General features: G+C 41.9%; 1 protein-coding gene across 5 annotated transcripts in view; it reads right to left on the reverse strand.

The window, feature by feature from the left end:
- CFAP221 (cilia and flagella associated protein 221) overlaps positions 1–22,885 on the reverse strand; it is a 107,225-nt gene extending 84,340 nt beyond the window's left edge. For 3 of the 5 annotated variants that reach the window (XM_017653643.3, XM_017653671.3, XM_037001113.2), the window contains exons 1-3: positions 22,490–22,885; positions 20,980–21,165; positions 18,705–18,805 (exon numbers count right to left, since the gene is read on the reverse strand). In XM_017653643.3, coding sequence (XP_017509132.1) covers positions 18,705–18,805; positions 20,980–21,118 — 240 coding nt within the window. In that variant the 5' untranslated portion in view covers positions 21,119–21,165; positions 22,490–22,885. Of the gene's footprint in view, positions 1–18,704; positions 18,806–20,979; positions 21,166–22,462 lie in introns of all 5 variants that reach the window. The other 2 variants (XM_017653657.3, XM_017653652.3) reach the window with 2 other exon arrangements.
- Between the last annotated feature and the right edge of the window lie 360 nt (positions 22,886–23,245).

Genomic DNA, 23,245 nt, shown 5'->3' on the forward strand with positions numbered 1-23,245 from the left:
AAAAACAGGAAAAAGACAGTGGCTAGAACAGCTTCCAATCTTTCCCTGGGGCAAATGAAAAAGCACTCAAGGGCAGGAGCCCTCTGATGTTATCCAGAAAGCAAGACAGCCTGCTGGATAAATGTCTGGATCTCTGAATAAAGGTGTTTCTCTCTTCCCTGCTTGAGAGGAGACCAAGAACTGTGGGAGTCTGGGCTTCGCCTGGGCCAGGGGAAAATCAGGAGGTCTTTGGTTTCCCAAGTCTAGGCCAGAGGTTGGGCCTGTCACGAGTTCATTGCCCAAGGCCTCATGTTCATTGAAGCCCTAATTAAACTACAGACATTTACTGATGAGGTTATACTGGTGTGATTTGGCATTTGTTAAAGTTCTCATTTGTCACCTGTGAACATTCCTTAAGTACTACAATTTTTGTGACCCTATTTTGGCATATCTTCTCTTTTTTAAATATGCTGAAAGCCTAAAAAAACCCAAAAGTTGCCCAGGACATTCTCAACCTCCAAAGGTCCCTACATAGGGCCAGCAGCCCTGGTAAAGGTGTGGCTCCTGACAGGCCCTACCCATGAGAGCATTCCTTCCTAGAGAGACTAGGAGGGTAGGTGTGCTGGGACCAGATGCCAATAGCTTGTATCCTTCACACTCAAAGCCCTGGGGTGGTGGCATCTGCCTGAGGGTGGGGAGGCAGCCACTTAGCCCCAAGGCCTGGAAGCCTTAACCAACTCTGTCCCCATGCCTGTCATGGAAGGAGGACTGAAAACTTTGAGCTGGCGTCCAGGAAGGACTAGGAGCAGAAGTGGCTCTATTTTCTGTAACTTACTTAAAAAAAAAAATCTTCAGTAAGGACAGTGCAACAAACAAGAGTGTATGAACTGACTTTAATGTGTATCCCAGGGTTGGTTAACCTTGGAAGGAATTAGCGATCCACACTCTAGACCTTCATGCACACAGATATATCCCAGCCCACACTCCAAATGTAGCTACAAGCACTCCAGTTGTACTCACCTGCCCCGGTACTAGAGAGTCTTCTATTTTTAGTCTCAGGCTGTCTGGGACTCACTAAAAATGTCACACAGGCACTACCACTCTTGGACAGAAGGGATATGAGAAACTAGTGACCACACAGCCCAAAAGCCTTTAGAATGATGTTCAAGAGCCCAGAACTCCCTCAGGCCCCATGTTTTACACTGCGCAAAAAGATTCTGTCAGCCAGTGGGAAGCCCAGCCAGTCTTAACTGACAGAATGCTGCTGCATCTGCTGTCAGCAAGGCTTCCCTGCAAGGAGCTGTGCCTGAGACCTCTTGGAAATTACAGACAGGATGATTTTTTGCCTACTTGCTAAGAAGTGTTTATATGTCTGGCAGAACTTCTTGGACCTGTTTTCATTGCAGCAAGGCTGTTGAGCAGGGGACCTATGGTTGCCACCCCTATCAGGGTCAGATATTCAATATCCACTGAACAATTAGAACTGACTGCAAGGGCTTAGGTCAGTTTGCAACAAGCAGCCTCATAGGCTGAAGCCAATCTGTCCTCAAAGCTGCAGGGCTGGCTCAGTTGAGCCAAAAGCTGGAAGTCCTGAAACTGGAGATCCAGCCAGCACCTATGGGGAGGAGATGAGCCCAAGTGTGATTGAAAAAAATCAAGAAACATGACTTCCTCTAACCTGAGTGTGGCAGAGCAAATCTAAACATGCTTACTGTTCATTTGTAAGTGAAGGCTGTGTGTTGAAATTCCAGAGATGGTATCTGTATTGTCAAGCGAGTATAAAATTAGCAACTGGAAAATACTGAATGATTGTCTTAGAGAATAAAACAATATGGATCCTGCCCATGACAACAAAAGATACATTATTTGGCCATAGTTTCCCATATTCAACTTTAAAAGATGCTTGATCTAGAATTGTACATTTGGATCAATAAAGAAATAACAGACTTGGACAAAATTTAAATATTTAGGTAAAAGAAGTGCTGAAAGAGGAAGAAAGATTCAGCTTTTACTTAAGATCTAAAGTGAAATGGAGACCAGTTAAGATCAAAGGGGTGGACCACTGTTCCACATGGTAGATAGCAGCGGACTGCAAAAGCAGGCAACAGACCTCAGAGATGGGAGGGGGGAAAGGAGGCTTCTCTCACAAGGATGTTTAAACCAAATGTTGACACTTCCAGGGGATGTTTGCAAATCAATTTAACGAATTTTAAAAAACAACAAAACCTAATGAATTAAAGCAAAATTGAACAAGTTGCTCTCTACAGTTCAGAAAGCAAGGTCAGCCTACAAGACTTCCAAAAAACACTGGGAACACTGAAGATTCTACTAGCTTTGCATTTCTCAGTTTGCAGGCTGTAATAACCCATGTTCTTTGTCCTCTTAAAGACTGTGTTGTCTGAGCCCTAGAAGGATGGAGAAGTCATTTAATACAAGCCTCTGACCATATGAAGACACAGATGTTGGGTACTGCTCACAGCACAGAGGGGTAAGTGGCAGAGCTGGAGCCAGAGCCTTGGTCTACAGCTCTGGTCCAGGGCTCTTCCACTACATCTTGCTATCTTGGAGCTCAGCATGTCTTAGAATCCAAATCGCATTTCCTGTATTTTTTTTTACACTGTGTCAGCAGGCCAGCTTAATTTTATTAAATTGTTAAAAGTAATACACTTTCAAGGATAAAATGGCATTCCTGTCTATCTATTTGTAACAAAAACTGGGTAAGATTAATAATCATTCAGAGAAAAAAATGTCTTGAGAAGACAAGTATTTATAAAGTGTATTTTAAATTAATACTAAAAGTTTATTTGAAAGCATAACAAGGAGGGATAGAGGAAAAGATGGCAGCGTGAGTAGGGTGGTGGAAATCTCCTGCCAAAACCATATATATTTTGAAAATACAGCAAATACAACTATTCCTAAAAGAGTGACCAGAAGATACAATACACCAGCCAGACTACATCTACAAGAACCCAACATCTCACAGAAAAGGGTAAGATACAAAGCCATGACCCAGCAGGACCCGAGCACTCCCCCGACCCAGCTCACCAGTGGGAGAAAAAGAATCAGAGTGATGAGGGAGTGGAAGCACAGGACTGCTAAATAACCAGCCCTAGTAATTTGCCCCAGGAGCAGATACACATTGCATGGTGCTCTGGATATTAGAGGAATGGAAAGGTAAAATCCAAGACTAACAATGCAAACAGGTTCCTGCAGCTGGCTGCCCTGGGACAAAAGAAAAGCAGGTGCTTTAAGTCTTAAAGGGACAAGGGTTTAACAGGTGGACAAGAATCATCCTGGCACACTCAGCCCAGAAGGCTGGGAACTTAAAGGAACTTCAGGTGCCCTAACCCTTTGGTTGGCAATGGAGCTCCGAGGTCCCTCACTGTGGTAAGATACATGCTGTTCCTTCCTCCCTGGCAGCACTTCAAGCAAACTGGCTGACCCATCACTGCTGTGCAACAACCAGGGAGCAGCCCTGCCTACAGCAACCACACAGCTTAACACAAAGGCTTCTCTCTGCACATGGCTAATCGGCCCAGACCTTGAGGCTGCTCCCTGCACGTGGTTGACTGACACAGACAGTGGACGTGGGTGCAGAGTCCGGGAGGCATGAAGGGGATCTGTTCTCACGGCAGAACAGATGCCGCTCAGCTGCAAGCCCAGCCAGTGCCCTAGGCCATGCAGAGGGCCACCCCACCCATGGCAGTTCACAGGATTAACTCAGATACTGCTCCCTGTGCACGGCTGACCTGTACAGACAGTGGAGACAGGCACAGAGTCCAGGAGGCACGAAGGGGCTTTGTTATCATGGCAGACCACACGCCACTCACCTGTGACTCCCGCCAATGCCCTAGACCATCCCGAGGGCTGTCCCGCCCATGGCAGCTTAGGGGATTAATCCAGAGGCTGCTCCTGTGTGCAGTTGACTGGCACAGAGAGCAGAGACCAGGAGGCATAAAGGGGCTCTGTTCTAATGGTAAAAAATATGCTGCTGGTCTTCAAATCCCGCCAGTGTCCTAGGCGATCCTGAGGGCCTCCCCACCCAAGGCAGCTTAGGGGATTAACCCAGAGACTGAGCAGTTGACTGGCACAGACAGAGGAGACAGGTACAGACACCAGGAGGCACGAAGGGGCCTTGTTCTTGAAGCAGATACATATGCTGCTAGGCCATCCCAAGGGCCGCTTCACTCATGGCAGCCTAGGGTATTAAACCAGAGGTTGATCCCTGAGTGCAGGTAACCAGCACAGAGAGCAGTGACAGGCAAGGTGACTGGCAAGCAGAAAGGGACTTTGTTCTCCCAGCTGACACATGTGCCACTCACTGATGATCACTCCCAAATTCCTAAAACCCCAGAAAGAGGGCTCGGTGAGACTCAAATCACCAATTTTCTTGAAAAAGAATTCAAAATAAAAGTCATAAGCATGTTGATGGAGCTACAGAGAAATATTCAAGAGCTAGGGGATGAATTCAGGAGGGAAATAATAGAAATGAAACAAAAATTGGAAGGATTTAAGAGCAGACTAGATGAGGTGGAAGAGACTGTTAATGGAATAGAAATCAGAGAACAGGAACACAGAGAACTTGAGACAGAGAGACAAAAAAGGACCTCTAGGAGTGAAAGAATATTAATAGAACTGTGTGAACAATCCAAACGGAACAATCTTCACATTATAGGGGTAACAGAAGAAGAGAGAAAAAGGGATATAAAGTGTCTTTGAGAAATAATTGCTGAAAATTTCCCCAATCTGGGAAAGGAAATAGTTTCTCAGGCCATGGAAGTCCACAGATTTCCCAACACAAGGGACCCAGGGATGATAACACCAAGACATATATACAGTAATTAAAATGTCAAATGTCAAAGGCAAGGACAGAGTATTAAAACCACCTAGAGAGAGATAAAAGATCACCTACAAAGGAAAACCCATCAGGCTATCATCAGACCTTTTCAGCAGAAACCATACAGGCCAGAAGGGAATAGCAAGACATATTCAAGGCAATAAAACAAAAGGCCTTGATCCAAGAATACTGTATCCAGCAAGATTATCATTTAAATTTGAAGGAGGGATTAAACAGTTCCCAGATAAACAAAAGTTGAGGGAATTTACCTCCCACTAACCATAAATAGAGTGTATTTTAAAGGGGCTGCTCTAGATGGAAGAATGCCTTAGACTAAATAGCTGTCACTAGAGAAAATAAAATCACAGCAAAGGATGTAGACCAAACAAACACTCACTAAAGGCAAAAAATAAAATCAGCTATCCATAAAGTCAGTCAAAAGAAACACAAAGAGTACAGAATAAAACAACCAACATACAAAGAGTGGAAGAGGAAGAAAAAGAAGGAGGAAAAATAATCATCAGACTGTGTTCATAATAGCATAATAAGCGAGTACAGTTAGATGGTTAGATAGTAAAGAAGCTGCCCTTGAACCTTTGGTAAACATGAACCCAAAGCCTGCAATGGCAATAAGTACATACCTATCAATAATTACCCTAAATGTAAATGGACTGAATGCACCAGTCAAAAGACACAGAGTTACAGAATAGATAAAAATGCAAGACCCATCTATATGCTGCTTACAAGACACTCACTTCAAACCCAAAGACATACATAGACTAAAAGTCGAGGGATGGAAAAAGGTATTTCATGCAAACAATAGGGAGAGAGGGTCAGCACAACAGGAGTATAAAATGATTATAAATATCTATGCACTGCACACAGGAATACCTACATATGTGATACAAATACTAACAGAATTAAAGGAGGAAATAGAATGCAATGCATTCATTTTAGGAGACTTCAACACACCACTTATTCTAAAGTACAGATCAACCAGACAGAAAATAAGTAAGGACACAGAGGCACTGAACAACACACTAGAACAGATGGACCTAACAGACATCTACAGAACACTCCAGCCAAAAGCAGCAGTATACACATGCTTCTCAAGTGCACATGGAACATTTTCCAGAATAGACCACATACTAGGCCACAAAAAGAGCCTCAATAAATTCAAAAACATTTAAATTGTACCAGCCAACATCTCAGACCACAAAGGTATAAAATTATAAATAAACTGTACAGAGAAAATAAAAAGGCTCACAGAAGCTTAACAACATACTCCTAAATAATCAATGAATCAATGACCAAATTAAAACACAGATCAAGCAATATATGGAGACAAATGAAAACAGCAGCACAAAACCCCAACTTCTAGGGGAGGCAGCAATGACAGTTCTAAGAGGAAAGAGTATAGCAATCCAGGCCTATTTAAAGAAGGAAGAAAAAAATGAATAGTCTAAATTCATAATTATTGAAACTGGAAAAAGAAGAGTAAATGAGGCCCAAAGTCAGAAGGAGGGACATAATAAAGATCAGAGAAGAAATAAATATAATTGAAAAGAATGAAACAATAGAAAAAATCAATGAAACCAAGAGCTAGTTCTTTGAAAAAATAAACAAAATAGATAAACCCCTAGCCAGACTTATTAAGCAAAAAAGAGAATCTACACACATAAACAGTAGCAGAAATGAGAACGGAAAAATCACTACAGACACCACAGAAATACAAAAAATAGTAAGAGAATACTACCAAAATCTATATGCTAACAAACTGGATAACCTATAAGAAATGGACAACTTTCTAGAAGAATACGATCTTCCAAGACCAACCAAGGAACAAATAGAAAATCTAAATAGACCAATTACCAGCAATGAAATTGAATTGGTAATCAAAAAACTACCCAATAACAAAACTGCCAGACCAGAAGGATTCACTGCTGAATTTTATCAGACATATAGAGAAGACATAATTAGTACCCATTCTCCTTAAAGTTTTCCAAAAAATGAAAGAGGAGGGAATACTTCCAAACTCATTCTATGAAGCCAGTATCACTCTAATACCAAAATGAGGCAATGACACCACAAAAAAAGAAACTTACAGACCAATGATGAACATAGATGCAAAAATACTCAGCAAAATATTAGCCAACTGAATTCAGAAATACATCAAGAGGATCATACACCATGATCCCAGGGATGCAAGGATGGTACAACATTCGAAAATACATCAACTCATCCACCATATCAACAAAAAGAAGGACAAAAACTACATGATCATCTCCATAGATGCTGAAAAAGCATTAAACAAAATTTAACATCCATTCATGATAAAAATTCTCAACAAAATGGGTATAGAGGGCAAGTACCTCAATATAATAAAGGCCATATATAACAAACACACAGCCAACATCACACTTAACAGTGAAAAGCTGAAAGCTTGAAAGTTTCTCCTCTAAGACCGGGAACAAGACAAGGATGCCCACTCTCCCCACTGTTATTCAACATAGTACTGGAGGTCCTAACCACGGCAATCAGAAAACACAAAGAAATAAAAGGCATGCAGATTGGCATGGAAGAAGTCAAACTGTCATTATTTGCAGAAGACCCATTGTACATGATAAACCCTAAAGAATCCATTCCAAAACTACGGGAACTAGATTCTGAATTCATCAAAATTGTAGGACACAAAATTAATACACAGAAATCTGTTGCATTCCTATACACTAAAGACGAACTAGCAGAAAGAGAAATCAGGAAAACCATTCCATTCACATTGCATCAGAAAGAATAAAATATCTAGGAATAAACCTAACCAAGGAAGTGAAAGACCTATACTCGGAAAACTACAAGACACTCTTAAGAGAAATTAAAGAAGACACTAATAATTGGAAATTCATCCCATGCTCTTGGGTAGGGAGAATTAATATTGTCAAAATGGGCATCCTGCCTAAAGCAATCTACAGATTCAATGTATTCCCTGTCAAAATACCAACAGCATTCTTAAATGACTGGAACAAATACTTCTAAAATTCCTATGGAACCACAAAAGACCCTGAAGAGACAAAGAAATCCTGAGAAGGAAGAATAAAACAGAGGGATCTTGCTTTCCAACTTCGAGCTCTACTAAAAAGCCACAGTAATCAACACAATTTGGTACTGGCACAGACCAGTGGAAGAGAAGAGAACAGAGAGCCCAGATATTAACACAAGCATATATGGTCAATTAATATACAATAACAGAGTGATGGATATACAATGGGGAAATGACAGCCTCTTCAACAGCTGGTGTTAGCAAAACTGGACAGTGACATGTAAGAGAATGAAAGTGGATTACTATCTAACTCCATACATAAAAGTAAACTAGAAATGGATCCAAGACCTCAATGAAAGTCATGAAACTGTAAAACTCTTAGAAAGAAACATAGGCAAGATGGAGGAGCCAAAATGGTGGCATAAGTAGGGTGGCAGAAATCTGTTGTATTTTTGAAAATACAACAAATACAACTACACCTAACAGAGACAACAGAAGATACAGTACAACAGCCAGGCTACATCTACATCTGCAAGAACTCAGAATCTCACGAAGGGGGTAAGATACAAAGCCGTGACCCAGCGGGACCCAAGCACTCCCCCCACCCCAGCTCACCAGCAGGAGGAAAGGAGTCAGAGTGGGGATAGAGAGGAAGCACAGGACTGCTAAATAACCAGCCCTAGAAATCTGCACTGGGAGCATAGACACACATTGCATGGTGTACTGGATATTAGAGAATTGGAAAAGTAAAATCTGTGGGTGGATCCCCACAGCTGGCTCCCCTGGGACAATAGAAAAGCTAGTGCTTTTTGAAAGTCTTAAAGGGACAAAGGACTTAACAGCTGGACAGAATCATCCCAGCACACCCTGCCCAACAGGCTGGGAATCCTAAGGAACTTCAGGTGCCCTAACCCCCTGAGTGGCAACACAGCTTTGAAGCCCCTCACAGTGATAAGTAGCTTGTCATTCATTCCTCTTGGCAGGCACTGCCCCACCACAGTGGTCAAGCAGCCGGAGAGTGGCCCCACACATAGGAACAGCCCAGAGGCTCCTCCCAGTGTGCAGCCACCCAGGCCAGACTCAGAGGCTTCCGCCAGCTCGCAGCTGCCTGGCACAGAGGAAGCCAGGGCAAGGCACGAAGGAGTGCCGTTCTCGCAGAAGAACATACCTGGTGTGCCTGCCACCCCCCCGCAGGGCTCTGGGCTACGTCGAGGGCTGCTCCACCCAAGTCAGCTCAGGGGATTAACCCAGGGGCTGCTCATGGTGTGTGGGTAACCAACACAGGAAGTGGAGAAGGGCAAGGTGACCAGCACATGCGCCACCTGGCTACGACCATGTCTATTGCCATGAAAAGGCAAAAGAATTTGGTCCAGTTGAGAATCACCCAGACAACCCCAGAAAGAGGGACTGGGGAGATAGCTACAACCAATATTCCTGAAAAAGAATCCAAAATAAAGGTCACAATCATGCTGATGGACCTGCAGAGAAATATGCAAGAGCTAAGGGATGAAGTCAGGAGGGAGATTAGAGAAATGAAACAATCTCTGGAAGGACTTAAGAGCAGACTGGATGAGATGCAAGAGACTGTTAATGGAATAGAAATCACAGAACAGGAATACAGAAAAACTGAGGAAGAGAGAAATAAAAGGATCTCCCGGAATGAAAGAATATTAAGAGAACTGTGTGACCAATCCAAACAGAACAATATTCACATTATAGGGGTACCAGAAGAAGAAGAGAGAGAAAAAGGGATAGAAAGTATCTTTGAAGAAATAATTGCTGAAAACTTCCCCAAATTGGGGGATAAAATAGTCTCTCAGATCATGGAAGCCCACAGATCTCCCAACACAAGGGACCCAAGAAGGATAACACCAAGACAAATAATACCTAAAATGGCAAAGATCAAAGACAAGGACAGAGTATTAAAGGCAGCCAGAGAGAGAAAGAAGGTCACCTACAAAGGAAAACCATCAGACTATCATCAGACTTCTCAACAGAAACCTTACAGGCCAGAAGAGAATGGCATGATACATGTAATGCACTGAACAGAAGGGCCTTGAACCAAGAATACTGTATCCAGCATGATTATCATTTAAATTTGAAGGAGGGATTAAACAATTCCAAGACAAGGAAAAGTTCAGGGAATTTGCCTCCCACAAACCACCTCCACAGGGTATTTTAAAGGGACTGCTCTAGATGGAAGCACTCCTAACGCTAAATAGATGTCACCAGAGAAAATACAATCACACCAAAGAAAGCAGACCAAGCAAATACTAACTAAAGGCAAAAAATAAAATCAACTATTCACAAAAGCAGTCAAAGGAAACACAAAAGAGTGCAGAATAAAACACCTAAGATATAAAGAAAGGAGGAGGAAGAATAAGAATGGAGAGAAATAGAGAATCATCACACTGTGTTTATAATAGCTTAATAAGTGAGTTAAGTTAGATAGTTAGATAGTAAAGGAGGTACCCTTGAACCTTTGGTAATCACGACTCCAAAGCTTCCAATGGCAATAAGTACATATCTTTCAAAAACCACCCTAAATGTAAATGCATTGAATGCACCAAACAAAAGACACAGAGTAATAGAATGGATAGAAGAGCGGGACCCCTATAAATGCTGCTTACAAGAGACTCACCTCAAACTGAAAGATATATACAGACTAAAAGTGAAGGGATGGAAAAAGGTATTTCATGCAAACCATAGGGAGAAAAAAGCAGGTGTTGCAGTACTTGTATCAGACAAAATTGACTTCAAAACAAAGAAAGTCACAAGACACAAAGAAGGACATTACACAATGATAAAGGGGTCAGTCCAACAAGAGTATATAACCATTATAAATATATATGCACCCAATACAGGACCACTGACATATGTGAAATAAATACTAACAAATTAAAGGAGGAAATAGAATGCAATGCATTCCCACTAGGAGACTTCAACACACCACTCACTCCAAAAGACAGATCCACAAGACAGAAAATAAGTAAGGACACAGAGGCACTGAACAACACAATAGAGCAGATGAACCTAGCAGACATATATAGCACTCTATATACCCAAAGGCAGCAGGATGCACATGCTTCTCAAGTGCACATGGAATATTTTCCAGAAAAGACCACATACTGGGCCACAAAAAGAGCCTCAGTATATTAAAAAATATTGAAATTCTACCAACCAACTTCTCAGACCACAAAGGTATAAAATTAGAAACAAATTGTACAAAAAAAACCCAAAAAGGCTCACATGGAGGCTTAATAACATTCTCCTAAATAATCAATGGATCAATGACCAAATTAAAACAGATCAAGCAATATATGGAGACAATTGAAAACAGCAGCACAATGCCCCAACTTCTGTGGGATGCAGCAAAGGCAGTTCTAAGAGGAAAGTATATAGCAGTCCATGCCTATTTAAAGAAGGAAGAACAATCCCAAATAAATAGTCTAAAGACACAATTATTGAAATTGGAAAAAGAAGAACAAATGAGGCCAAAAGTCACCAGAAGAAGGGACATGACAAAGATCAGAGAAGAAATAAATAAAATGGAGAAGAATAAAATAGAAAAAAATCAATGAAAACAAGGACTGGTTCTTTCAGAAAACAAACAAAACAGACAAACCCCTAGCCAGACTTATTAAGAGAAAAAGAGAATCTACACACATAAACAAAAGCAGAAATGAGAAAGGAAAATCACGACAGACCCCACAGAAATACAAAGATCTATTAGACAATACTATGAAAATCTACATGCTAATGAACTGGAAAACCTAGAAGAAATGGACAACTTCCTTGAAAAATACACCCTTCCAAGACTGAACAAGGAAGAAACAGAAAATCCAAACAGACCAATTACCAGCAACAAAATTGAATCGGTAATCAAAAACTACCCAAGAACAAAACTCCCAGACCAGATGGATTCACCACTGAATTTTATCAGACATACAGAGAAGACATAACACCCATTATCCTTAAAGTTTTCCAAAAAATAGAAGAGGAAAGAATACTTCCAAACTCATTCTATGAAGCCAGCATCATGCTAATACCAAAACGAGGCAAGGACACCACAAAAAAAGAAAACTACAGACCAATATCCCTGATGAACATAGATGCAAAAATACTCAACAAAATCTTAGCAAACCAAATTCAAAAATACATCAAGAGGATTATACACCATGATCAAGTGGGATTCATCTCAGGGATGCAAGGATGGTACAACATTCGAAAGTCTATCAACTCAGCCACCATATCAACAAAAAGAAGGACTAAAACCACATGATCATCTCCACAGACGCTGAAAAAGCATTCAACAAAATTCAACACCCATTCATGATAAAAACTCTCAACAAAATGGGTATAGAGGGCAAGTACCTCAATATAATAAAGGCCATATATGACAAACACACAGCCAACATCATACTTAACAGCGAGAAGCTGAAAGCTTTTCCTCTAAGATCAGGAACAAGACAAGGATGCCCACTCTCCCCACTGTTACTCAACATAGTATTGAGGTCCTAGCCATGGTAATCAGACAAAACAAAGAAATACAAGGCATCCAGGTTGGTAAAGAACAAGTCAAACTGTCACTATTTGCAGATGACATGATATTGTACATAAAATGCCCTAAAGAATCCACTCCAAAACTACTAGAACTAATATCTGAATTCAGCAAAGTTGCAGGATACAAAATTAATACACACAAATCTGTTGCTTTCCTATACACTAAGGATGAACTAGCAGAAAGAGAAATCAGGAAAAGAACTGCATTCACAATTGCATCAAAAAGAATAAAATACCTAGGGATAAACCTAACCAAGGAAGTGAAAGACCTATACCCTGAAAACTACAACACACTCTTAAGAGAAATTAAAGAGGACACTAAAAATGGAAACTCATCCCATGCTCTTTGGTAGGAAGAATTAATATTGTCAAAATGGCCATCCTGCCTAAAGCAATCTACACCTTCAATGAAATCCCTATCAAAATACCAACAGCATTCTTCAACAATCTGCAACAAATAGTTCTAAAATTCATATTGAACCACAAAAGACCCCGAACAGCCAAAGCAATCCTGAGAAGGAAGAATAAAACAGTAGGGATCTCACTTCCCAACTTCAAGCTCTACTACAAAGCCATAGTAATCAAGACAATTTGGTACTGGCACAAGAACAGATCCACAGACCAGTGGAACAGAGTAGAGAGTCCAGATATTAACCCAAACATATATGGTCAATTAATTTATGATAAAGGAGCCATGGACATACAATGGGGAAATGACAGCCTCTTCAACAGCTGGTGTTGGCAAAACTGGACAACTACATGTAAGAGAATGAAACTGGATCATTGTCTAACCCCATACACAAAAATAAATTCGAAATGGATCAAAGACCTGAATGTAAGTCATGAAACCATAAAACTCTTAGAAAAAAACATAGACAAAAATCTCTTGGACATAAACATGAGCAACTTCTTCATGAATATATTTCCTCGGGCAAGGGAAAAGAAAGCAAAAATAAACAAGTGGGACTATATCAAGCTGAAGAGCTTCTGTACAGCAAAGGACACCATCAATAGAACAAAAAGGTATCCTACAGTATGGGAGAATATATTCATAAATGACAGATCCAATAAAGGGTTGACATCCAAAATATACAAAGAACTCACGCACCTCAACAAACAAAAAGCAAATAACACAATAAAAAAATGGGCACAGTATTGAACAGACACTTCTCCAAAGAAGAAATCCAGATGGCCAACAGACACATGAGAAGATGCTCCACGTTGCTAATCATCAGAGAAATGCAAATTAAAACCACAATGAGATATCACCTTATACCAGTAAGGATTGCCACCATCCAAAGGACAAACAACAACAAATGTTGGTGAGGATGTGGAGAAAGGGGAACCCTCCTCCACTGCTTGTGGGAATTTAAATTAGTTCAACCATTGTGGAAAGCAACATGGAGGTTCCTCAAAAAACTAAGTAGAAATACCATTTGTCCCAGGAATTCCACTTCTAGGAATTTACCCTAAGAATGCAGCAGCACAGTTTGAAAGAGATAGATGCACCCCTATATTTATTGCAGCACTACTTACAATAGCTAAGTAATGGAAGCAACCTGTGTCCATCAGTAGATGAATGAATAAAGACGTAGTATATATACACAATGGAATATTATTCAGCCATAAGAAGAAAACAAATCCTACCATTTGCAACAACCTGGATGGAGCTAGTGGGTATTATATTCAGTGAAATATAAGCCAGGTGGAGAAAGACAAGCACCAAATGATTTCACTCATTTGTGGAGTGTAAGAACAAAGAAAAAACTGAAGGAACAAAACAGCAGCAGACTCACAGAACCCAAGAATGGACTAACAGTTTCCAAAGGGAAAGGGACTGGGGAGGTTGGGTGGGAAAGGAGGGATAAGGGGAATGAGACTTTATGATTAGCACATATAATGTAGGGAGGTGCACAGGGAAGGTAGTGTAGCACAGAGAAGACAAGTAGTGACTCTATAGCATCTTACTATGCTGATGGACAGTGACTATAATGGAGTATGTGGTGGTGATCTGATAATGGGAGAAATCTAGTAACCATAAAGTTGCTCATGTAATTGTATATTGATGATACGAAAAAAAACAAAACATGAGTAACCCAGCATTGCCCTGGAGATGAGGCAAAATAAGGTTGCCTAAAATCCTACCCTGTCTTCTAATTTTGGGGTCAGTGATAGTCCCGAACCTCTCCAAGATCTCTATTTCCCCAGGGGTTGGCCTTCTGGCCCTGTGGGCCACATTTCCATGATGTTGCCTCCATAAGGCATATACTGATTAACATGAATTTGGCTCCTGCTTTGGTTTTTCAGAACCACCCCCACAACAAACAAACAAAAAGCCAATAGCCACGCACCAAGTAGTCATGGGTTTAACAGATTTTACTCCAGAATCACAGGGATTTCCTGAGTCTGCTCATGCTCCCTTCGTTCCACACCTGACATCTCTGCTCCTCACATGCTTCCCTCTACCCCCTCAAGAGACAGGGCCAGAGTAAAGCCCACCCTCCAGCGAAGTGTTAGGGACCAGCCTTCCACCCTGAGCATATAGCACAGTATTTTCCAAACACAGCAGTTCAGCCTCTAAGGGGGGGTCTTCTAACAACACCCTTTAGTGGTGCAGCTGCTCAGAGAAGGTTAGTGTCGAACTCTGGGAATATGGGGGCAAAATTCAAGCAGCCCTGAAAGTTCTTTAAAATGTTTTGTCTTAAAATGCATGTTGGGAATGCATTTTACTCTACAATTGTGCTCTATAATGCATTCGCCAAAATGTGAGTGTAACATTAATACTCCAGAAAGATGCCGTGTGTTGGTACTGCGGCTCCTTTTCTCCCCACTCTCGCATACTGAGGAGAAGCTGTTGGATTTAGGCCCCAATTTGGGAAGCAAGACCCTTTGGAGCCTCTAAAGGCTGCAGTAGGGCATTGGAAACTAATACTAATATTTCAGAAAAGCTGAAGGAACTGTTAATTTATGAGACAAGGTTATAGAGACTAATGACCTTCCTCTGGGCTGGCAACAGCGACACCAATTGTCTCACGGGAAGACTGTCTATTACTTAATAAATACAGATCCCAGACAAATAAAATTTTTCTGTAAAGGGAAAAAGAATTTGAAAGGTCTTGGTTTTGAAAAAACTGGGAACCATTGCTTCAAATTTTAAGGTAATTGAAACATTGATTTCAGTATGAATCCAAGTAAAATGCTTTAACGCCTTTCACCAGATCTGGATCAATCTCAAGTGTTAATGAACACTTCATTGTAGTTTTAAACCTGCATTCAATCATTCCATTCTTGGGCAATAGAGTAGTTTCCTGTAGCAAAACCAAGATAGAAGCAGAGTTGGACTTCCCCCGTGTTTGGCAAGGATCTCAAAGTAACCACGTCAGGCTTCCGCTTAAATTTGCTGATGGAAACAGGAGGCTGACTCTCCCAAAATGTCCAAGAATGTCATTAAGATGAAATCATTTTGTACTTTTATCTTTTTCTGTTTGTTTTAATGTCTGATATAGACATTACACTGCATTTATTTGGAGTTAGAGAGTTTCTGCCAAGTCACTCTCTTCCAATAAAGTGAGTTTAATATCATTAACAAGTGTTTACTTAGTGCCTTCTGTGTGTTAGGCATTGTTCTATACAAAAAACAGAGATGGCCTCTGTTCTTCAGCAGAACTGAAACTTTTACCTCCCTCCAAAAACTCTATAATCCAGGAACACTAGATTGCACACTGGTCTCCAAACATGCCACATGCCTGCTCATCCTGAACATCTCTCAATGTCTTCCTGTATTACCTGATTATCTTCTCACTTGTCACTTTGCTTTTGGACTACCTCAAATGGCTTCTCCTCTATAAGCTTTTCTTACATGATGACCAGTAAACTCAGGGTCTAAAGGTGTTCAACATCATTAATCATTAAGAAAATGCAAATAAAACTATAGTGAATTGAATGGTGGCCTCAAAAAGATATATCTCATCCTAATAACTGGCACCTGTGAATTGGCCTTATTTGGGAAAAGGGTCATTTCAAATATTAAGTTAAGGACCTTGAGATGAAATCATCCTGGATTATCCAGGTAGGCCCTAAATCCAATGACAGGTGTCCTTTTAAGAGACAGAAGAGAAGACGACACAGGGAATCAGAGAAGGCCACATGAAAATGAAGGAAGAGATTGGAATTACATAGCCACAGTCCAAGAACACCTGGAGCCACCACTGGAAGCTGGAAGAGGCAAGGGAAGATTCCACCCAAGAGCCTTTGGAGTGAGCACAGCTCTGCTGACACCTTGCTAAATCAAGGGCTCTGTCCCCCAGAATAAATTTCAATTTTTTTAAGATTGTAAATTTGTGGTAAATTGTTGTAGCAGCCACAGAAAAATAACAGACCACACAACCCAATAATTCTACTCCTTGGTATATATCCAAGAGAACTGAAAACATGTCCAAACAAAAACAGGTACACAATGTTGATAGCAGCATCATTCAAAAGGGTCCCAAAGTGGAAACCCAAATGTCCATCAACTGATGAATGGATGAACAAATACAGTACATCCATACAATGGAATAATATTCAGCCATTAAAAGGAATGAGGTACTGATACATGCTACAAGTTGAATGAGCCTAGAAACCATTATGCTAAATGAATGAAGCTAGTCACAAAAACCCACCACATAATGTATGATTCCATTTATATTAAATGTCCAGAATAGTTAGAACCATATGAATAGAAAGTATATTAGTCATTGCCTTGGGTGGGGGTAGGTTGAATGAGGAAAGTGAGGGGCCTGGAGAATGGAGAATTAATTATAAATAATGAATTATTATGAAAGATAATAATTTTGGATCCTACCATTATCTAAACAGCAAACTTGCTACTAGAAAAAGTAAGTTCCAAAAGGAATTATTAACCTTGATCTTTGATGCTGTGTTCTAAGAAATGTGTCCTTGTAGGTTGATGGGGGAAGTTCCTAACCAATTCAAATCCTAACCTTTTTCCTGCGAGGAAACATCTAACAGGTTCCTCTCCTAGTTTATTTTCTGTATTCACTTTGGTGCTTAACGACTCATGGAAACTGCATTCTCTGTTCACTTGGGACTGCCCGATTGAAACCCACCTTCACTTCCTGATAACTTTACCATTTGTCAGTTTCCTCCAGTGATTCTCCTCACACTGAGCAATCTAACACAATAGTTGGAATTCTCTCTTAAAATGATCCATTTTAAGACATGGCTTCAAAGAATGGGCATGATATCTAAAAATATGAGTGGTGTCTGGGCATGGGGTCAGAGGGGGAACATCACATACAAAGCCAGATCCTCCGAGGGTCTGTGAGGAGAGCGCCCACCTCTGCCCTACTCCAGCACATGCTCATAGGCAAGTCTGGCCGAGCTCTAGGGCCCAGTCAGAGAATTTTGGAGCTGTTCTGCTCAGTATGACTTGGAAGGGATTGTGCTAAGGTGACTGATGCTGCAGAGCTGATTTAAATGTTTAGGTCCCTTTTAGCATGGGCATTAGGAATGCTGTGTCCCCCAGAGCCCACCCAGGTCTGAACATCCAGGTTGATGGGGGGGCTCAGGAAGGAAGGCCTGGCTCTTGGCATGGCTCTGGGGTGGACTGCAGTCATGGCTCAGCTACCCCAGTCCATCTTTTCATCTGCCCCTTCTAGAACCTGTTTAGTAGAGCTGACCCCTGCCTCCCAGACCTGGTCAGAATCTCTCTGGCCAGAATGACTGATTTAGGCATGGGCATCTGACCCAAGCAGGTGAAATGAAACCTTCACTGGAGCCTCTAGAAAAAAGACACCCCTTTCCCTGGGGGTGCAGGCCTGGAGAAAGAATGCACTGATTTGGAGGAGGGCAGCCAAGGAGTCTAAGTCTGTCTTCATCACTTAGTAGCTCTGTGTCTTGAGCCAACTGTTTAAACTTTTGAAATCTGGATTTCTTCATCTATATAATAACAGCGGTATTACAACTTCCACAAAATCAGTGTAAGGACTAAACTGAACCATGTGAGATTCAAAGCACACTTCCTAGCCCCTCAGAGTCACTCAGCAGTGACAGCTGTTTGGAAAGAGTACAGGGAAGAGCCTTTGGTGGGGCCTGGGGGGAGTAACTTTTCCAAGGACCCTGATGCAACCCTACAATTTTTCATCTTAAAACTACATTTCTGGCCCAATTTATTTATCCCTGTACTCCTGCTGATTATGCTGCCTCTCAGATGAATGCGTAATAAAAATGCAGAACATTCATGTCATTTCATTATTATGATAATTATCCCACTTAAAAAGTACCTACCAGAACCTGTCGGTGTTGCTTTTCTAGTTGATAGCCTTCAAAATGTAATATGCCAGGTTTTGCCTGTATGACCTTGTTATTCAGAAGGTTTGCATAAACCTCTATAAAAGCAATGTAGATAAATACATCATGAGATGAGACATAAAAGAGAATATTAAATAAAAGAAGATCCTATTAACATGGGCTCTCTTTAATTTATGATATTTTAAGCAAATGAAAAGTTTCAGACAGGATACAGATGTCAACAGGATCAATGATCTGTTTCAAATGAGCTGTACTGCTTCTTTCTATTTGTACACATCATTTAACAGCTATTGTCTCAATACAAATTCACATGCATAGTTTATGACCTATTAAAATAATTTGCTCTCTACATTTTGTACAGATATTTGTAATAAAACATGAACTCATAAAGAGCACAAGCCCTGGCTTTGCTGTGTATAACACTGAGATTACTTATTATGTAATGAATACCCAGTTCAAAGAATCTGAACACTGTGTTTGATTTTATTACTGCGTATTTAACTGTTATTTCCTCTGACTAGGATTACATGTGATATAGAGTAACCTTAAAGCTGTGAAGAGTATTGTTCTGGCCAGTAGTCTCAAACTGCTATTGTTGTAACATGAATATCTTTTTTTTTTCCAGTTTTGAGAACAAGGTTAAAAGAGCCAAGCTCCAAAAGTGTCGAGGTCTACAAAACTCCCAGCTCTACATCTTGGCAGGAGCTGAGATATATAGAGAAAGAACTGAGAACCCACCACACAACTGTGTCTGTGTCTTCAGGGCTTTATGCCAGGCATTTGTTTGTAATCCTCACTCCAACCCTAACAGTTAGGTATTAACTCCATTTTTCAGATGAGGGAGCTAAGACTCAACAAGATGAAGCAAAGTGCCCACAGCTGGTAGTTAAAAATCAAGCTCAGGTCTGTCAGACTCCAACCACTGACCTGCCTTCTTCAATATGAATGCATTCCCCAACTTCTTGCAAGTGATAATCTTTCACCTTGGCTCTATCCAAGTCCTGTGAGCAACAGACATCCTTATCCTGTCCCTCAACCCACTGTGTACTCTGAAGTGGGGGGTGCAATGTTTGGTGTTTCTGCTCCTCACCAGGTGAGCTGTCACTGTCATCAGCTTTGGGCCAAACTAAAGGGCTGGAATGGGATAAGGATGGTGTTTCAGGGGGACTGACAATTTCTGGAGGTTATTTGGTAATTTTTTAATTGTTGAAATTAATATTATCTGGTAATTTACTTTTTAATGCTGACGGTTCTGGCTTTAGGGCCACAAAACAGATATAAAACAGTATTTTTCTGTTAATGTCCAGAAAGAGTCAAGAATACTAATTTGCACTTAACAAGTTCTACAATCACAGAAGAGCCACTCCAAAACACTACAGTTCCAGCACTTGTGATGGATCTTGAAAGATGAGTGGAAAGCAGCTTAGTATGATGGTGAGGGCCAGACACTGCACTGCAACAGCCCAATACTAACTCTCTGCTTGGTTGTGCCACCTGGGGAATTCATTGACCTCTTCAAGTCTCAGTTTCCCCAACAGTAAAATGGAAATAGAATGTTGATGTTGTGTGACTTAAGAATAATGGAGGCAAAATGATTAGCCTTATACATAGTAGCTATGTGATTTAACAGGCTTTCCAGGCTAAGGGATGTGCATGCTAAAAGGCAAGAAGGTATAAAATGCACATGGTATTGAAGGAGCAGGAATAACATGATATGGCTGGATTTGGGGCCGGGGGTGGGGGGTGGTGACGGCACATCATGAAGATGGTGCTGGGTGGGCAACTTCAGATTAACAGCAAAGGGAGCCGGATGCTAAGTGGAGAAATTGCAACATTTTTCTGTATGCAAATGAACCTCTGAGAGTATTCAAGCAGGATAGGGACAGGAGCCAGGCATGATTCTACAAAGGAGACTCACAGGGGTATGAAAGGTGGTTTGGAGGACCCTGTGGCTGGGAGGAGACCCCCTGCAGCAGTCCTGGAGAACTGCTGAGAATGAGCAACAGGGCAGTGGGGACAGACAGGAAGAGATCTGAGGAATAGCAAGAGAACTCAGCGACTAATTTACACCACAAAAATCTCTCAGTTATGCGGATGGATCTAAATAGAACCATTGTTCTTAATAAAGACTACTATGAGCCTATAAAACAATATAGATAAATCAGCACCAAAAATTCCATTATGTTTTCTGCACTTTGGATCTTCTGGGAAGGTGTGAGTTGTAAAGCAAATCTGTCATCTAACCACTTACTTGATTCTAGGAGGTGATTAGGTGCTTCTGTTCTTTTCTTGGGGTCCTCTACCAAGTTCTTCAAAAGGAGGGGTGATACATTATTGAATGGTTCTTTGGCATTCTTTGGTTCTTTGCTGGGGGTTTTCACTGCTGCCATTTTATCATGAAAAATGGAGTCTTCTTTTCAAAGCCAAAGGTCATTTCCTGGGAAGAAAACAGTAGCAGTGTAATCATCCATGAGAAACCACACACATTTTTTTCTCAATCCTTGACAAATGTACCTCTTGTCACTGCCTGGTTTACTGTGGTTCAGATCCTCCCTGCTCTAGTCTCTCTGCTGGCCACTCCATTCCCACACACGCCTGTCTCATTAATCTCCTTGCATCATGCATCACAACCCAATATCATGCCATTGCTCAAAATCCTTCTGTGTTCCTTAGTTCTCCTTAAGTGCTTTTCCCAAAAGGTAGTCCTAAGATGCTTCCTTGAGCATACGAAGGGAAAAATAAAGGTTCTCACAGTTTAATCAGTTTGAAAAATGTTAAACAGTTAACAGGCCTCTTCTTTCTGAGATTTCTCCAAATCAGTTTCTTAGATGTACGTAACCATGAACCCCTTTAACATTTGGAGACACTGTTTGCAGGACACTGGCATTTAGAAGCCACTTTCCTTGGCTCCTCTCTGGGTCCATGAAATGGTGAAGAAGCCATAGACAGCCTCCACAACTACTGAGGGCATTCCTGGGAGCTCTGTCTCAGGACCTAGGGTCCTGGTTCATGTCCCTTTGCCAGACTCTCCTTAACAAACTCATCTTGGGTTCCATCTTCTTCATAAAGTCTGCACTGATCCCAACACCCTTTAGAGTTCTTTAGCAATTACTGCGTCTACTATTCATTTGGCGCTAATAGTTTACTTCACAAATCCTACATCTTTATATCTTCCACAGCCAAGCCTTTGTACATGCTGGGGGCTGCTCTGTGAAGCCCCCAAAAATTAAATTTAAAATCATGTGTGGCTCTATGTGCTTGCTTTTTTTTTTTTTTTGAGAAGGCTCATAGCTTTAGATTCCCCAGAATCTAAAGCCCTTAAGCAAAATATAGTAACTACACTGAAGAAGGTGCTTAATAATCACTATTTGACGTAAGTTTCCTCTTTCTCTTCACCTCCCTTTCCCTCTTACTAGCAGCTCCTCAGCTCACTGCAGCTCCACCTCACCTGCTTCGTTCTCCTCCAACACCTGCCCCAGGTTCACTGTCCAGCCCCTCCTCCTCCTGGTCCGTCAAATTCCTTCCCTCTACTTGAGGCAGGTATGAGAGCTAAACCGTTTTCACACGCACTCCCATTCCACTTTGCTCAGCCTCAGGGTGAACTTGTCTTTTTTTCACAACCCCTGCCGGGAAGGCCCCTCACCCTGCAAAACACCCGCTCCCCTCAGCGCCCCCCCTTACTCCGCCCCAGACCCACGCACCACCCCATCCTCATTTAACCCTTTAGGCCCGACCTCTCCTCCGACCCAGGCCAGGCTGACCTGCGGCTGGACACCCGTTCGGGTTTCGGGCTGCCACAGCAGCTCTGCGGCCGCCAAGGGGGGCCACTCCGGCTCCACGTCCGGGCCGCTCACCCTGGGGTGGTTTCCCGGCGGATTCGGCCAGCGCCCCTCCAGCTCCGGGCGTTGCCGTGACGACGCGGACGCGCTCCGGGACCTCAGAGAGCGGACGCGACCAAATTCCCCAGGGACCTGGTGGGGCGGGGAGCCCGGCGGCCGAGGCTTGAGGTCGGAGGCCGTGGGTGACCTTGGGGGCGCGGAGCCGTGTATGGGGCCTGAGGGAGGACAAAGAGAGGGACTTATGGGGTGCGAAGCCAGTAGGTTTCCGACAGGAGATTAGTAAGCGGGGAGACTATAGAGACTGGACCCCTGCGAGCGGGAGAGCGGCGCGCCGAAAGGGGCGGAGCCTCCCGAGCCCCTTGGCCCCTCCCCCGCGCGCAGCCCTCCTTGGGCGGCCGACTTTAACAAAGTCCGCTTGGTGTCTTCTATTGTGCTGTTTTCTGACGTACAGAAAGTTAGGCAGAGTAGTATGATGACCCCTCAACACCTGCAACAGTTACCAATCGTGGCCAATCTGTTCCCTCTGTGCCTTTCCCCGACCCCCTGTTTTGCTTTGAAGAAAATCCCAAACATTTCCTTAAGAAATATTTTACAGTATACCTCCAACAGATACAGACTCTTTTTAGAAACATAACCACAATGCCAGTACCTTAAGATATTTTATTTCTTAATATCTTA

This window comes from Manis javanica, chromosome 7, assembly GCF_040802235.1.
Source record: "Manis javanica isolate MJ-LG chromosome 7, MJ_LKY, whole genome shotgun sequence".
NCBI classification, from domain to species: Eukaryota; Metazoa; Chordata; class Mammalia; order Pholidota; family Manidae; genus Manis; species Manis javanica.